General features: G+C 40.7%; 2 protein-coding genes across 2 annotated transcripts; both read right to left on the bottom strand.

Moving 5' to 3' along the window:
- Positions 1-666: 666 nt before the first annotated feature.
- Positions 667-6,040, bottom strand: LOC117576357 (uncharacterized). The gene is made up of 10 exons (XM_034261044.2): positions 5,803-6,040; positions 5,211-5,727; positions 5,105-5,149; positions 3,659-5,044; positions 2,068-3,601; positions 1,381-1,998; positions 1,175-1,311; positions 977-1,109; positions 853-913; positions 667-783 (listed from the first exon to the last, which is right to left on the bottom strand). Coding segments are annotated over exons 1-10 (4,440 nt in total). The 5' UTR covers positions 5,805-6,040; the 3' UTR covers positions 667-776.
- Positions 6,041-6,189: 149 nt separating this feature from the next.
- LOC117576359 (probable cardiolipin synthase (CMP-forming)) lies at positions 6,190-7,852 on the bottom strand. The gene is made up of 5 exons (XM_034261049.2): positions 7,681-7,852; positions 6,965-7,570; positions 6,689-6,904; positions 6,494-6,629; positions 6,190-6,440 (listed from the first exon to the last, which is right to left on the bottom strand). The coding sequence occupies exons 2-5, from the start codon at positions 7,493-7,495 to the stop codon at positions 6,328-6,330; spliced, it is 996 nt and encodes a 331-aa protein (XP_034116940.1). The 5' UTR covers positions 7,496-7,570; positions 7,681-7,852; the 3' UTR covers positions 6,190-6,327.
- Between the last annotated feature and the right edge of the window lie 9,749 nt (positions 7,853-17,601).

The raw sequence follows: 17,601 nt of genomic DNA, 5'->3' as shown, positions 1-17,601 counted from the left end.
TTATTTGCAAAAGGAAAAAAAGTAGTTGACTCATTGGTTTATTGTCGTTCTTTTAAGACCGCCAGCAGATCAATTAGGCTTGTAATTATTTTTAAAACGAATTTCTGACCCCACCTCAAATTTGAATATCAAATTTTGCCGTCGGCAACAACAATTTTCGTTTTGGTGAGCGACCGATAGGTCCGACACCATGAGTTATCGCCTAAGCTGCCATACTTTCGATAGAATGAAAAAGCAAGTTAAAAATACTTGTATAATCAAACGGATGGCGATAAATTTGTTGAAGTTGGGTAAAATATGTTTTTTAAAAATTAATTAATTTAATTTAATTAGTTATGTGCTAAAAGTGTATAAAAAAAATTGTTGGAATAACCGGAATGAAATGCATTAAAAAGGTGGCATCCCCATTTTTTGTGGGAAACAGCTGATTGGCCGTTCAACTGATTTTTTTAAAGAAAGTTTCAAATCTTTCTTTGCAAAAAAGACAAAAGGCAAATATATTTCATTCATGGGAAGCATAAATAAACTATGCAGGATAAAAAAATCCTGAGTGAGTTCAATCCACGCACGAAATTGGACATACAAAAGACATTTTTTCGCGTTGTTTACTTTTAACCAAAACACAAGTCAGCTGTTTTAGCAGTAAAAAATGAAACGTTTCGATAGCAAAACGATAACTAAAAACTTGTGAAAACCGGAGCACCTAAAAACGAAAATCTCGGTTTTGGTCCCAAATCGAAAACGAAAAGTGAAAACCGGAGCATGCCTGTATGTATTCAAGAACTGGAAAACAAAAAAATAATTAGTTAAAATCAGTAAGATTAAAATGGCCGGAATTTTTAACTGGCTTACCAGCGGTTAATAAGTAGAACGCCTTCCGCATCTAAACAGTTTTTGATATTGTATTGAGTACCTAATTAATAATTAGTAAGTAATGTTAATTGTAATAAAAGGAATTAATAAGAAATTAACTTACCAATCTTTATTAGCAAAAAATCGCCAGCGCTTATAGTGTCGCGTGTAGGAAGTAGTTCACTTTTCTTCGGGTCTGTTTTGGTTTCCAAATCGTTAGTTTCAATTTCGAATTCACCATAAAAAACAACGAATTGCTGCGTGATACAATACAAAAGTAGATCAATAATCTTATATCAAAATTTTATTCTGAAATACATACCAATTTGCTTTTAGCTTTATTAATGCCTCGGACTTGGAAGGGTTGAAAACGGATAAACCCAATAGTGTTATCGCTTCCTCCATAAAACGCATAGTCGAGTCCGCTTATTTTCGAGTACTGCAAATTGGATGCACGAGCTGAAATCAAAACAAGAATGCTAAATTAAGAATCTGTATGATAGGATTGAATGCGGTTAAGAAGCTTACAAATCTTCATTGATTTAAATTCTTGATGTGTACTGTTATCTTTGGGAATGGGTTGATCATTTAAATTTCGTAGCCAATTCAGAGGAAATCCGTCATTTTGCGACGAGTTTGTTGACTGGACCGTGGGATGACATTCCAGCGCAGGTTCAAAATCTGTTTGTGTTGCTGAAGAGACCAATGTTTTCGGTGTGACAATATCCTTGGAAGATATCGGATCATTTTTTTTTGGTCGTCCCCGCTTAGAGGTTTTCGTCTCAATTGGCTGCTCTTGCAGTTGCTCCTGCCTCATAAATTCCATAGAACGTTCTTCTGGTTGCTCAGCTATGCTACTCAATGTTATTCCGGTTAATTGCTTTCTATTACGATTCTGTTTGTCTGCTTTAGTGTCGCTGCTTGTGACGTTGGTGGCTTCGTTGCTTGGTGTGCTACTGGCCAACGGCGGTTTGTCCACAAATAAATCCGTGTTATTAATTTGTAATTTCTTTTTTGGCTTCGGTGGTAGGGGATAAACTTTGCGTTGATAGGGTTTTTTATATAGGAAGAAAAAAGGATCATCCACTGTGTGCACCCAGGTGTTGCACAATGGAATGTGTCCCCGTTTGGACTTTCGAACTCCAGCTAATTGAATAAAAATAAATATAATATTTTCAGCATATGATGCTAGGGTAAAGTGTTTATTTTGCTTACTTGTGTTTTGATCGTCATCGTGTTCGGATGGAGGCAGCGTCCGGTTTGGCAGATTAATAGCAAGATTATCCAATTCTTTTTTGGCCTCTTCCCTGCGACTTTTTTTTGCACGCGACACTGCTGCTTCATTTTTTTTTATCTTGACGTCGTTATTCGATGCCTTCTTCTTTTTACCTCTGCGACGATTACTGCTCGTATTATTGCTTGTACTTGGCATCTCATCCAAGTCAGTTTCAATGGGCAGCGAAGGCGGCATCACTTCCTCCCGCGAACTAATATGAGATGTGTTGTTGTTGAATGTTTTTGGTGGCGAATTAATGATTGTCTCTGGACCAGTGTCTACGTCATTCAATCTCACTTCATCAACACATTGCAACGACGGCATTTCCAGTTCATCTATGTTTGACTTTGGAACCACCAGCTGCTCTTCCTGCCGGGTCATGGAACGCTGAAGCTGCGGCTGTGTATTTTCCATATCACTCGTATCTGGTTCCACAATTGTTACATGTCTCTGACGCGACTTGGACTTTTTGAACTGTTCTGGAGGATCTGCCAGTACAGTTTCATAAGATTCCACTATATTATTTTGTTCTAAATGCTTCGCTTTGGACTTTTGCAATTGTGCAGGCGGATCCGGCATTGCAGCCTCATCCGAATCGTCATCTTCAATGCGCTGTATAGATATGTGATTCTTCTTCTTGTCATTAGATTTGGCTTTTTGCAGCTGTACAGGCGAAGCTGGCATTGGTGGTGCAGCTTCATCGGAGTCATTATCTTCAATGCGTAGTCTAGATTTATGTCGCTTAAACTCTTCGGGTGGCTCTGGGAGTGCAGATACTTCCTCAGTATGCATCTCAAAGTGTGTGATCTTAGAATGTTCGCAATGACCGGTTGACTCTACGATATCCAGCTGCTCAAAGCGTCTCGACTTTGACTTTCGCATTTGTTGGGGATTTTCTGAGATCACAGTTTCATTGAACTGAATGATATCTAGTTGCTCTAAGTGCCGCGACTTTCGGAGCTGTACAGATTGCTCTAGAGGTGGGGATTCGTTGTCTCGAATGCGCAATCTAGATCTGTAAATTCTTGACTCTTGCAATGGTGAAGTGTTCGACACACCTTCAGGTTCTTGCTCTACATGTCTGGACTTAGACTTTCTAAATTGCTCAGGCGGCTCTGGCAGAACAGTCTCATTGGTCTCCAATTGTTCTAAGTGTCGCGACTTTCGAAGCTGTGCTGTTGGTTGTGGAAGTGCATCTTCGTCGCTGTGGTCATCTTCAATCCCTTGACTAGATCTATATCTAAAGTCTGGAGGCGGCTCTGCCACCACAGTCTTATTCGACTCTTCTGTGTGCCTGGACTTGGATTTGCCCAACTGCGTTGGAGAATCTGGTAGCTGCACAATTGACTTCGAACGCCGAAAGTCGGATGGTGGCTCTGCCAATGAAGTCGTGCTTGGCTCCTCTTTTTGCTTATGCTTAGAGCGTCTAAACTGCGCTGGTGGCGTGCAAATAGCTAGTATTTCGTCCTCACTCTGCATGATGAAAAAAATTGTTATTGGATATACGATTATACGACTATTGTCACTTACCACACTTGACTTACGACGTCTGATACGTTTCCTTTGTTGCTTTGATATCTGTTGATAAGCATTTTCCGGTGAGCTGTCCAAGGAATCATTTCCCAATGCATTTTCCTCGCTTTCCCGTCGTAAACGCCGTCGTTCGCGCATAGATCTATCCCTGAATCCAGCAGGTGCTGCAGCTGGCGACATTCTGAACGACGGATTCATGGTCGGTTTGCTGATTGCAGTTGTCAACGATTTTGGAATTGGTGACTTGGCGCATGGTGATGCTGTTGGCAATGGCACTTTACTTAGCGACTTCTTGGGACTGACATTATCCCGATCACGTCGCATTAGTTCCCACTTGATGTGTTCTTCAATGATCTGTTGCTCCTTTGGATTCTGGCGCCGACCGTTCAGAGGATTCAACTTGCCAAGGGAATTACGTTTGCGTAAATCAAGTATTTCATAGTTGCTCATCCTGGCCAATTCCTCGGCAAACTCTTCGCCATTAATGGGCCGTTTCGATGGTTTATTGAGCACAGATTTTTTCAGAGGTTTCTGACGCTGCGTCCGTGAGGTTTGCAAATCCAACAGCATATTGGGACTTTTTGCGCGTTGCCCCCGTTTTCTTAGACGACTCTGTCGTGTTGTATTGCCACCCGGGGGTGCTAAATTTAATGGTAGTAATGAATTCAATTCTCGCTGATCATCGCTGTCGTCGTCAGTCAAGAGCGCGTTTAAGTATTTCATGTTACGTGAATTGTCAGAAGTTTGCATACTACGACTGGCAACTTTTGGAACTGCTGCTGATAAAGCTGCTCCTGGTGATGATGAAGTTGCTGCTGATTGTTGTTGGTCTTTTATTGAATTTTGTGTTTTTGGACTGAGACATGCTAATGGTATGACCACGAACGGAGCCGCTTTGGGACTGTTTGTCATAGTCTGCAGAACTTGCTGCTGAATACCATCTTGTGGCTGCGTTTCCGGCACAGTGAACTCCGACTCCCGTAGCGAATGCGCCAGCACTCGTGGTGGCGTATCTGGCGCCAGTATCTCGGCTCTAGCTGGTGAAGGGGCATATGTTCTGTTGGACAATCTGTGCGACGCATTATGAACCGAGTGCGACGGCGATAGATGCAAACGACTGTTGCTGTTTTTACGCGATGGCGAGAGCAGCAATTGTCCTGGCTCGGGGCCCATTTCGACAGAATAAGTGCGTTGAACAGTTCCATTATTTGCGTTTGCGAAGCGTTGTGATGTTGAAGACAGCAGAACCTCTTCGCGTCGTTGAGAGTACTTGAAGCTTGCGCCAACCTGCTCCTCCTGCTCCGTTGCGACAGCAACAGCAGAAGCTGCTGTTGAATTTTTAGCCTGTGCATCTATTGCTGGAGTGCTGCTAATGGCAGGTATCTAAATAAATGCATATTTAATACACAAATGCAAAATGTTCGAAGCTAATTAAAAACTTACAAAAGTCAAAGTGTTGGATTCAGAACTAGTTTCCTCCTGCTGCTGCTAAAGGAAAGATTTAAATTTTAAAACCTAATTCATTGGCCGGAAATATCTTTGAACTTACGGTTTTCGATGTTCGAGGCTCCGCATCGTTGAATTCTTTAAGCAGATCACGACCGCAGCTCCTGGACCGCCGTTGTATTGCCACGCGTCGCAGACGATCTGATCCTGGAATGCCTCCGCTTCGCCGCAGGTTTCTCCTCGGCGAGTTGCTAAGAGAGCGAGATGGCTGCGCATTCTCCGAAAATAATGGGGAGGCGGGCGCTTCGACAACTGGTGGTGACTGAAGTATCGCTGCATTAGCATTGTTTGTTGAGTCGCGTAGCGCATTTTTTTTAATCTCCTTCGAATTCTGTTCTGCGTCTTTGGGCTGCGGTTTTGGTGACAATTTCACCATGTCAACGTCTAAATCGCCCATGTTAAAAGAATAATTGGGTCCTCCGAGCACAAATGGAGTATTTCCGTTCTGTGGTTTGTTGGTCGTTTTGAGTTTAAGAAATTCATTCAAGCGATCCCCATAGGAGGCACTCTCATTCAAGATGTCGTCCAACTCGCGCATTGTGTTGTCGCTTAATTTCGCCCTGTAAAAAAATGCCATGATTATTAAAGTATTTGTCTTTGCACTCACTTAATTGTTAGTCACTCGATACACTTACATTTTAATGCAGCACTATGTTTTTGACAATTTATGTAGCATACACCTTTGTTAATTGCGTTCTCTCATTTAAAAAAAAATGCAAGCAAATAAGCGCGTCACTTGAATGCCAACGTTATACAACACTTGCGATGGTGAATTTTGTTCTTCATTAACATCGATAAATATTTCGATAATAATTGAAACTTGATGGTGATATCGTAAACGTAAAAGTAAAAAAAGTTTTGAAGAAAATGAATTAAATAAATGTACAATACTGTGAGCATAAAATCTGACGTTGTAGTTTCTAAAAAAAGGGAATGTAGCAATATATCATATATGCGCAAGACATGCGTTCATAGAGCTCAACTGTTGAGCAACTCATGCGTATTCAAATAAATAGAAGCCGTTTATAAACAAATAAGAATTTTTAATTCAAGCAGTTTTTGTGTATACTTAATTACAAAAAGTCGTTACATACTAATCATTGCAATTGGTGTTCTATTACTATGGTTCTGTGTAATAGCAAATAGTAAATGTTTTCAGTTCATTTTTTGTGTATAATTTTAAAAGTGTCACGTCTATTGATGACGTAGCTGAGCGCAGCGGCAACGGTTGTGACGCCTGTTAGATACCAAAGTCCATGAAGAGCCGGGTGGTCTACAGATGGGTTTCTATTAGTACAAGCATTGAGGGAAATGAGGCATATTTACCAAGATAGTTCCATATGGGAGCACCAAGACTAATGCCAATGGTGGCTAACTGCACTCCCGTATTGACCTTGCTGATGAATGTTGGTTCCAACTGGGCAGTCACATGGGTGGCATCAAAGTACCGCGAAAACGTTTTCTGTAAACATATATTTAGGAGACTGTACACTTAAATCTTGTATATCTATAAATACTCACTGGCGGTGGCAGACTAATGTAGCGTATAACAAAACCAGCTCCAATGAGGAAGACATCACGGAAGACAACAACACCCGTTAGCCACATTGGTAGCAGTTCGCTGTAACATAAAGAAATGACCAAGGAGCCCATTAACAGCTTGTCAGCCATGGGATCCAGAAAGGAACCAGCCTTGCTGGCCTGCGATGGCCAACGACGCGCAATCTGTCCATCTAACTACAAAGGAAGACTTTTATAGCAAACGACTGCCATTATAATTCAAATAAACTTGCTTACCAGATCTGTGATGCCGGCAATGACCAGCAAACTCATGCCCATCGTGTAGTCACCTTGCACAATCACGTAGCCAATATAGGGCGAGAGTATTGCACGGCTTATGGTCAACATATTGGGTATGGTCATAATGTTTTCACGCTCTTCGCGAATCTCGTCGATTTTCTCGCGCACACGCTCCTGTACTTTGTGTCGTGCCTCACGTATGTCATCGACCAAGAAGTTCTTGCGCTCAATGAATTCAGCGCGTTGTTTGTCGATGGCATTCTGCAGGAGATCGCGACCCTGTAGCGTACGCAGATGCAAAGATTGCTTCTTGGCGTCCGCATACAATCGTAACCGGGCAACATCCCAATTTCGACGCTGATTGATGTCCAAGAACGAAATGCGTATGAAGCCCGTGGCAGCTGCGTAGCGATTGAGACAGTTCACAAAGCTGTTGCCGCCTACTCCCAGCACGTGCTTCAATGTTGTTGCGGCTCCATGGTGCAATCCACCGGCATGCATTTGCCGAAAAACGATAGCAGGCAGCATTTTTGGTTATAGTTTGGAGCACTTTGATAATAATTTAATAAGCTTCAAGTGATTGCAATGTTGTTTGTTTACGCCCTGCCAATAAACAAATTGAATTTATTTTTATTTGCTGTCATCTTGTGGCCTTGGCCAATCAGGTGGTTATTGACACCCCTCTGTGACAAAACTGATCATTGTTATCATACCATTGGTTGTTTTCTGGATGCTTTAGAGCGGCGACAGTACAAACACAGATTGTGTGTACACCGCCAAGTCGTAAATTACATGAATTCAAATTTTATCAATAATTTAAAGTCGAATGTTGTATTTATTACACAAGTTAGCCGCGACGAGTTGCCACCCTTAAGCAATGTTGCCAACTGTCTTACGCACAACTATGTGGCAGCATCAGCATTTCCAAATGCGGTCCGGCAATTGGCGCGCACATTTAAAATGTTAAATATTATAGGTTTAATTTAATGAATAGGCCTTGTAAAAGGTAAGGACGTATTTTGTTTATTTAAGCTACTTGCAAATTAATTGGGTTTTCATTAAGGTCAAGCTCAACATGGCAGACACGGAAACCATATATTTGCAGTTTCTTCATTAATAAGCAAGTTAACCGCAAAGGACATCAAGGATGTCGGTAGTAACATAGTCTGTACTTGTCAGTAATGAAATTGGTTTAAATTTAATTATGCTCTTACTTGCCAAAAGAAGCCTTGGCTGTGCAAATATAATATAAATTATTTAAACGTATGTAACTACAATTAAACTTAAGAATTAATTTGTATCCATATTTTGCAATTAAATTAATTGTTTTCAACTTCATAGTGTGAAAAAAGAGATTTTTTAGGAAGTGGTCACTTATTTAAATGTCAAGTATTTTATTTAATCAACCAATTCCGGCAGTGAAATGCATTTTGATTAAATAAACATACATAATATTGACACAAACATGTACACATATATTAAGACAAGTTTGTTAAGTGTAATAAAGTTCAACGAACATGCAAACAAAGCAAAAGTAAATAAATAATACTGTGCGCTGCACATTTGCTCAATTAAAAATCTGAGCGCGACGCTGGATGGCGTCCATTAAATATTAACACAATATGACATTGCCTTTGGCCCCGATGGCGTTGACGGCGCTACTTCCGGAGGCGGCATGCCCGGGATGCCTGTTAAGTTCATAATTACGGCAAGGACAAGGCGACAAAAGTAGCATACCAAAGAAATTGCATGCCTTGAGCGTGCCACACTGTCCTCCAATCTCTCTTTCTCTGGTGTTCTGTTTCTCAGTCTCCCTATCTTCTGTATCTGCGTCTCCATCAGCATTAAAAATAAAGTGCAGCAGTAGCAGCAGCAACAACAACAAGGATAATAATGTCATGGGATGTCAGCCATCATTTTGTATGGACAAAAGCAAGTTAATTTTTGACGTCCTGTGATTCCTGCCATTGCCACTGAGTAGCTACATGCAATCAGCGCAATTTTTATCAGTGCTGTCCCGAAGAGAGAAATAGCAGAGAAAGAATGTCGATAGAGAAGGCAAGGTGTAAACATTTTTATACTCAGAATGTTGCATGAATCTGATAAGAGGTACTTTAACTTTTGCATTAAATTTTCTAGACGGTCTGATGAGTTTAAACTATAAGTATTGAGTAGGAATTTGAAAAAATAAAATTAAGGAAGCCAAAAATGAAAATTGCAAAACAAGTTTGTAACTTTCATGCTCAAACTGAAACACAAAATTCTAAAGTTTAATAGAATGATTGCTTAAGTAATTTCAAAGTATTTAATATATTTATATAACATACATATATACAATCAAGATTTTGAGGTATCTAACTGAATCTAAAAACTATTGTAATTATAACTTAATTTATGCTTTGTAAAGTATTTTGATTAGGTACTTTAGCGTAAATTAATTAATTAATATATTATTTTAACGATGGAAGTGTATTTTGCTTAAAGCTTTCCATAAATGTGACCTCTGATTGGTTTCCTTTATATTTTCTTAAAAATTAAAAACAAAATTCTACATGCCTCATTGCGCTTCATTAATCAAAAGTAATTTTCCGCCTTTTCGCAAGGCCATCGAGCGCCACCTGCCGGCCAAGATGGTAAAAATGTCAGGGGCAGTAAAAATGACGGCCATTTTGCATGGCCACCGGACATTATATGCCTCTCGCTCTCGCTCTCTTTCTTGTGGTCGCTCCTTATGAGTATGTGTGGGTTCTTGTGTGTGTGTGTGAGTGTGGGTGTATGTTGCTAATTAACTGTTTTACATTAAGTGGCCATAAAGACAGAGGCTGCTGCACATTTTAGTCTATTTTAATGTGGCCGCACAAATGGCAGGCGTGATCGGCTTGGACAATGAGCAGGAGTATGACCATGAGCTGAATCATGAGCATCAGGAAGCATTGGCCATTAGCTGTTTGGCTGTTCGCAGCGTATTTGTGGGGACTGGGTCTTAAATGATTTACGAACGTTTTAAAGACCGACCATAAAAGCCATAACCGAAGCAAAGCAAAGCAAAGCGAAGCGAAGGCTAGATAGCTGTTTTGTATTTAATTTAATTAAATACTTTACTTGGTCTTTGGCTCTGCTGAATGGTTAATGTGGTCTGCATAAATTTGTGGCAAACTCATTTGCTGTAAATTATTTGCGGCCATTTCTGGCTTCTGGCGAAAATGACTGCAGCAGAAGTTAAACTGGAAATCGGTTAAGTAAATGCCACATAGGCAAAAGGCGTGCTGACCATTTACTGGACCAAAGATTTATGAGGCTGACCGTTGTCTTTTTGCCTTCGCAAGTAAATCAAAATCTGCACAAAATTACTAGTACCATTTTGTGGCATTTGGTAAAAGTTTTCTGTTTTTTTTTTTTTTTTTTTTTTTGGCGAAAAGCACAGAAACATTTTTGAGGCAGGTGTTCCATCCGTTCAACTGGTCTCTCCAGCCCATGTCCACAAATCACAAACCAATGACGGCTAATTAGAGTGAAAAATAACAGCAGCGCCGCAAGTGTAACAATGACTTTTGCAACAAAGAATTCTCAACTATTTCAAGCTGTGGTCCTTCTACTGCTGTTACCGCTGCTGCTCCTGCCGTTCCTGTTGTTGTTCCAGCTTTTGGGCTGCTTCACTCCTGTTCACTTTTGTTCTAAGTTATCAAGCGCAAGTGGCGGCAAACTTTTTGCCCATGATGTTGTACTGCTTTGAGCCGGGTTTGTGGACCGGGGGGACAATTTAAAAGAAGATTAAACCGCAGCTGCCTTGGTCGCCATGTGCGCTTCAGTTTGCCCCGGCACCCCCTTGCCACCGTGACGGTGGCAACATCAAAAGGCGCCATTGCAAAACTTTGCAGCCGCTCCAGGGACACGAAGGACTGGCGATTTTCAGGCGACACTTGTCGAAAGTTGCGCGTAATTACGACTATGTGCGGGCACAGCGTGTGAACGAAGTTGAACTAGAATTTCTCCAGTTCCAAAGGGAGAGAGAGAGAGAGAGAGAGAGGAGGCTCGGGGTGACAGTCAAAACGACACCTCGCTGCGGGCCTTCGTTTAGTTTATGTATTGGATACCCTACGCTCAGTTGTATCGGGTACATTTCAAATTTCCCAGTGGAAAATGTTTGTAGTTTTGTAAGTTTAATCTGAGTTCAATTTATATAATTAATTGGAAATCTATTTTATAAATTTTTTGCTTTTTTTTTATTTCATTTCGGTTTCAATAACTTTAAGCAAGTGCAGCTTATTCATACTTCTGCTAGGCTGACATCTTTCTAAACTAACCCGAGACAATAACAAAAATATTCACACATAAAACTTTGTAGGGTTTGCTCTGATTTTTAGACTTGCATTGTTTGACATTTCAGCTTTGGTGTATGGCCATTGTTTGGAGCAAGTACCCCCCACTGAAGGGGGGATTATTTCAATTTTTAAGAAGACTTTCCATATACTGACAAACGACCGACGTATTAATGTGCTTTTAATATAATGAAGGCACACTTAAATGGCGGCTCACTTGAGTAGACAATGAATGAAAACGAAATGATAGACAATGATATGAATACGAAAGGGCGTCTGAGGTGCTGGCAACCATCAATCAAAACCGAAGGCCGAAAGTCGTATGAGAACTATAATAAAATCATTAGACTGGTAATCCCCAGACGTTTGCGCTTCCGAAATCAAAATAAAATCATCAGGCTGGAATGATGATGAATGGTTTGGTTAGGCCGTTTTGTGGTGCCCACAGAATCTCTTATTGGTCATGACAAAATCTTTCTACGCTCGCCAATCTCTTTTTAATAAACAAAATACATACACTGGGGAAAGAAAGAGAGACACGGCGAGAGAGAAAGAGAAAGAGAGAGTGGCAACTAGAATATATGGGCCAAATGATTGTGTTGGCCATGGTTCACTAGCCAACACTCAACAGCCACTGGGAGCAACAACAAATACACAAACAACAGCTGAGATGACCCCACGGCATCATTATCAGACAAAACAACTTGCATTGCAAGCTGGAATGGTCTTTTCCTCTTCTTCGTCTACTGCTGCTGCCGCTTTTTTTTTGCTGTTTTTGTTTTTGGACTGGCTGCTCACTGGCTGGCAAAGAAAAATGAAAATGTTTAACGGGAAAAATAAAATACTCACGTTTCTTTCCCAGGCGAACGTGATTCAATTTGTTTTGTTGGTTAGAAAACTAAAATAGCAAAAAGAATATGAGCAAAGCAAAGCAGAGGCAACCAAAGTACAACAAGCCAAAACCAAGCCAACGCAATGCAAAGCAAAGTAAGGCGAGGCGAAAAAGCATAGCGAAAAAACCAAAAAAAAAAATTATAGCAATGGCAATGGCTGCAAAAACATTAAATGTAGACCGTCGCTGCCATTTGCCCCAAAAAAAAAAAAAATAAGAAAAAAATACTAGAGCCCTCAGACCTCAGCACCTATCAGCAGTCAGACGGTCAGCCGTATGAGAGCCTTAAAGCTAAGATCAAGTCGGTCAGTTGGCCAAACTATGAATGAAAGCAACAACTGCAATATACGACCGCCGCCCAAAAGTAGGCAACGAAAATTCGCTGTTATAAAAATGCGGGTATATTCAGAAGTGGTTGTAAGTAGGAATATTTTATTTATATATTCAAAATTAGATAATTACATTAAATTTAAATAATTTAGTTTTAGTTAAAGTTAAACAGTTTTTCATTAAGCCAAGCTATAAATGAAAGCAGCAACTGCAATATACGACTGCCGCCCAAAAGTAGGCAACGAAAATTCGCTGTTATAAAAATGCGGGTTGATTGTGTAGTGGTTGTAAGTAGGAATATTTTATTTATATATTCAAAATTAGATAAATACATTAATATTTAAATAATTTAGATTTAGTTAAAGTTAAAAAGTGTTTCATCAAGGCGGCCAAACTATGAATGAAAGCAACAACTGCAATATACGACCGCCGCCCAAAAGTAGGCAACGAAAAATCGCTGTTATAAAAATGCGGGTATATTGAGAAGTGGTTGTAAGTAGGAATATTTTATTTATATATTCAAAATTAGATAAATACATTAATATTTAAATAATTTAGTTTTAGTTAAAGTTAAACAGTTTTTCATCAAGGCGGTCAGTTGGCCAAGCTATGAATGAAAGCAACAACTGCAATATACGACTACCACCCAAAAGTAGGCAACAAAAATATGTTGTGAGCTGATTGAGTACTGGCAAGTAACGTGGGATATAGTTACTACAGCTGAAAATTAGATAAATATAATAATAAATCGAAGAGTTTGAGTTTAAATTCATAAGTATTTCATCATTCACACCACTCGGAACTTTGTTGACCAACCCTCGCGTTAACAAATGAAGTTAAGTATGTGTGTGGCCAGCAAACATGGCCGCACCCACACAGCCGCACTTGTAATGCGGCATCATGTCCATTGTGCAGCCTGGGAAGGTCATTTTAAATTAGTTTTTGGTATTTTATTTTTTCTTTTGTTTCTTGGCAACGTTTTCAGTTACTACGACTACATTTTCCGCCAGCTTGTGGACGACTGTTGAGGCTTTGGGCTTTAGTTACGTATACGAGTATTTGACAATGTTTATCCAGGGAATTGCGCTTGGCGCGAGTGTATAAGTGTGTGTGTTTGTTTGTGTGAAAATATTGCTTATGCGTCGAGTGTGGCTGTTATGACAATTACGTAACACATTTGCGTCACGTAAGTGAACCGAGAAGCCAGCTTATATACGCAATGCCAAAGTAATCTCAACTCATGCTGCTCTCAACTGGTCAACAGAACAGCTTACTCATGCCATCTTCGATTTGGCGATGGGAATGCGCCACTCAGGATGACATGCCAATATGTATAGTATATATAGTGAGTTGAAGACGAACAGGAAGAAGGTCTGAGGTCCACGTGCTCGAGTGTCTGAGAATATCAACAACTTCATTTTGCCTAAAAGCTGGACCAAAATGCGAAAATTAATGGCTGTTGAGTCTGGGAGTCTCATCCAATTGTTGACAATTGTTGTGCATGTCACAAAAAGTAATAATAAAATAACATCGTCAAAGTGCGTAACACACTTGGACCACCTGTCAGTCCATGCCCCAGTTGTGCAGAGTGTGGCCAGGTTTATCAATTCACAACATTTTATTGAAAAGTAATATCATTCTGATTTTATGAACTCAAAAACTGCAAATATTTCCTAATTTTAATTTTTATAATTCACCAAAAATTGCGCTGATTGAATTCAAGATTTTATTGGCCTTGGTTTGTGGTCACACTATTTTGCTGACGCCTTCGCAAAACTGGCTGCAATAGAAATCTTTCAATAATTTGCCCAAAAGTCGTTTTGTCATTTTGAGGACACGTTCTACCCATGCCCCTAACTCCCTGGTGAGGGGTCGCTGCTCGTTACATCGCGGCCTGCACAATCACAATGTCGTCTGGGCTGTTTCTTTATTGGAATTGTCGTAAAAGTCGATAACAGAGAGCCAGCAGCTGGAGCCGAGACGGTTGCTGCTACTGCTGCCGTTGCTGTTGGGTGCAGGTCACAAGCAATTTAATGTCAATTTTGGTATTAAACGTGCTGTCCAGCAATTCACCTGCTGTTCCGCCTGTCACCCACACACGCCACTAAAAGAGAACGAGAGCAAGGGAGAAAGGGAGAGAGATGCCAGTTTGCCAGCGAATGTTTGCCCAGATGCCGCAAACGCACACTCACTTAAGCACACACACACATACACAAATGGATATGAGCATATGTCTTCTAGTATTGTGTCGGATCTGGATGTAGCTTCAGTTGGTGTAGCAGATTTGGTCCAATAACTTTTGCAAATTAATGTTGACATTGACCGCTGGCAGTTGATTAAATGTAATTAATTTCTCTAGAAATGCACGTGTTGATTATTTGTTAACACTGTTAACAACATGTGTGTATGGAAGCGAATTATGTACATTTACTTTGTTTGCTTTTGTGTGTGCGTTTAGCATTTAATTAGTTTTTAGTGCAATTGCGACCCCTCCAAGTATGCAACATTATTTTATGAAGTGGCTGCAAATGGCAAAGCAACAAAACAGCTTAACAGCAGTTGTTGTTGTGGTGGCTGCTGTTGGTAAATCGTGTCACACATACATGTTAATATGCTCACACACACACACAATCATATTCACATTCACATTCACTTACACGGTGACAACTGCAAGCTGCTGCCAAACGCAGCGAAACTTTTACTTTTGAGAACTGAGGGAGAGAAAAAAAAATAAAGAAAATTGCGCTCGTTGCGCTCGGTTTTCAGTCTGGCGCTGACGTTTCAAGTTGAAAATTTGCAAACAAGCCGAAAGACGCAACGAAATTATACGTATATACTATATGTCTGTGTTTTTGCTGCACGCGGCATGGTTGCGAGGTTAAGTTTGGGGCCAACTCGGCGTAAATGAAAACTCTGCGCTATTTTAATACGCTTTCTTTAAGCGTGCAGCCAAACTAAAACATATTAAGCTATTTGAAAAGTGCTCTAATTAGAAGAAGTGATATTTGAAATGCTAAAACAAATTAAATACTCATGGGTAAACTTCGATAGCGTATACGAAATTGCCAAGTTTTGAAGCCAACAAGTTGAATTTAAGCCACATGGAGAGGACACAAATAAAATGTCAAAGCAAAAGGCCAAGTGAAAGCGCGAAAGACAAACGACAGTTTGCATCAAGGCCAATACGTTGTATATGTCCAACACACACATACACACATGTTCTCACGCATACGCATTGGCATGCATGTGTTTGTTAAGCCAGCTGCCGCCATTTTGTAACCATTTTTCCATGTCACTCACACGCACACACAAAGCGAATACTTTCTTGCTTGCTGCTTGCCCCTGGAACGCGGCATTTGCCTCGATTTAGTTGCTACAACGTTCGTTCATTGCCTTTGGGTTGATGAATTTTCCGCACGCTCTGCTGTTGTCTGCAAAGTTATTTTATACAGTGTGAAAATGAAGAAAAACTCGTCACTTGATTAGAAAATGTGCATGCTGATGAAGGCTCTCTCTGTCGCTTTCTCTCGGTCTCTGTTTCTGTATTTTTTTCTCAGTCTCTCTCTCTCTGTCGAATGGGTCCAAAACAGCAATTAGGCAAATTGCCAACATGCTCTCCAATGACAGTGCGAATTTGGTTTTAAACTCACACACATGTTATCACACTCACATTCTCACACATGCTTATCGACTTGAGTTGTCTTTGGCTTGACTTGATTAACCTGCTTGGCAACCTTACGAGTCGTCGCTCATTCCCATATATATGAACATACATATATGTGCATTGACCCAGTCTCCACGCAAAAGACGGAGGCTTTCAGGCGTAATTACATTAACAATTCCAAAAACATTTGGAAGCATGTGCCGCATGTGGCGGCCAAAACTCGTGTAATGTCACTCACTGCTGGGCATTCAATGTGGCACGAAACGTATCCATTATTCAGAACGTGGTGCAAACAACTCGACCGACAAGCCAACAACGTGGCTACGTGTAAGACGACGCAACAAACCACCCGTCGATCCTCTTACCCATTCACACACTAATCCACACACCCATACACCCACACATACACATTCATAGTCGGCCATCATGTGGCCTCAGCATATTTGGCGTATGAACTTGCATAACCTTGTGTGCAAGAGGCATGCAACTAGCTTCAGGCTCAGTGCTGACAAAAACAACAATTCCAGAGAGCAATACATGACTGCACTACACTTGACCAGTTGCATTGAAGAAGACTTTGATAGCTTTGGTGGTCAGTTGGCTGCCTTAAGCGCCACAAACTACACTATAAAAGCTGTCTGGAAATTCACTAATTAGAATCTTCCCAGCCAGGGCAACTAATCGACCAAATTCATATCAAAACATTTACATCTCATATGTTTTGATATGAGATGACATCAACCTGATTATATTGTCCTATATAGTGCTATCGATTGACGGTGACATATAAAAAGATAGAACTCTACGCTACGTTTAAATTTTGATAACAACATTTTCGTCGCTGAACGCTAACGTAGCTGTCTATATTAGTTGGCCAGAGCTTTGAGGCCTTGATAAATGCTATAAATGGACTCTGCATTGGACTTTTCAACTGTCAGTTAACTTGTTATCGCAGAGTGGCCATCAAAACGAAAAACTGAATGCATTCCACTTTTGCCACGGGCATGGTCCATGCGGCTAGCATCATAAGTCACACAGCGTGGCAAGAGCATGCTGCACAAAAGTCAACCGCACCGTTGCCGCTGTTGCCGTTTGCCACATTCTTTGCCACAGTCACAAAAGTGCCAGATGTTTTGCCTCATTGGCCAGAAGGAGGAGGAGGGAGAAGTGAAGTGAAGTGAAGTGGGAGGCAGGCAGCTGCACTCAACTAGTCCATGGACTTGGTCTCGCTTGTTGTGCCGGCTGGCCTGCGGCAGCAAAATGACCAAAATGTATGTTGTTCCGGCTGAATTGCAGATTTAGTCAGATGAGTCCGGCCACAGTGCTGCACACACGTGTGCCTTCCTTGTATATCACTGCAATTTAGGAATGGTTGCATTTTCATCCTCTACCCCCCTTCCCTGGCCCTGCACACAATCATACTTAGCTT

This window comes from Drosophila albomicans, chromosome 2R (assembly GCF_009650485.2).
Source record: "Drosophila albomicans strain 15112-1751.03 chromosome 2R, ASM965048v2, whole genome shotgun sequence".
Taxonomy (NCBI): Eukaryota; Metazoa; Arthropoda; class Insecta; order Diptera; family Drosophilidae; genus Drosophila; species Drosophila albomicans.
The sequence above is the reverse complement of the archived record's forward strand: the minus strand, read 5'-3'. Positions and strand labels throughout refer to the sequence as shown.

What these genes read in the sequence shown, in the direction of transcription:
- LOC117576359 (XM_034261049.2), bottom strand. Translation starts at nt 7,495, where the DNA reads ATGCTGCCTGCTATCGTTTTTCGGCAAATGCATGCCGGTGGATTGCAC. An exon ending in ACATTAGTCTGCCACCGCCA is followed by an intron (nt 6,630 to 6,688) that starts GTGAGTATTTAT and finishes ATATGTTTACAG; the next exon opens with AAAACGTTTTCGCGGTACTT. An exon ending in TCCCATATGGAACTATCTTG is followed by an intron (nt 6,441 to 6,493) that starts GTAAATATGCCT and finishes ACCCATCTGTAG; the next exon opens with ACCACCCGGCTCTTCATGGA.
- LOC117576357 (XM_034261044.2), bottom strand. An exon ending in AGCCTCGAACATCGAAAACC is followed by an intron (nt 5,150 to 5,210) that starts GTAAGTTCAAAG and finishes TCTTTCCTTTAG; the next exon opens with CAGCAGCAGGAGGAAACTAG. An exon ending in ATAAAGCTAAAAGCAAATTG is followed by an intron (nt 1,110 to 1,174) that starts GTATGTATTTCA and finishes TGTATCACGCAG; the next exon opens with CAATTCGTTGTTTTTTATGG.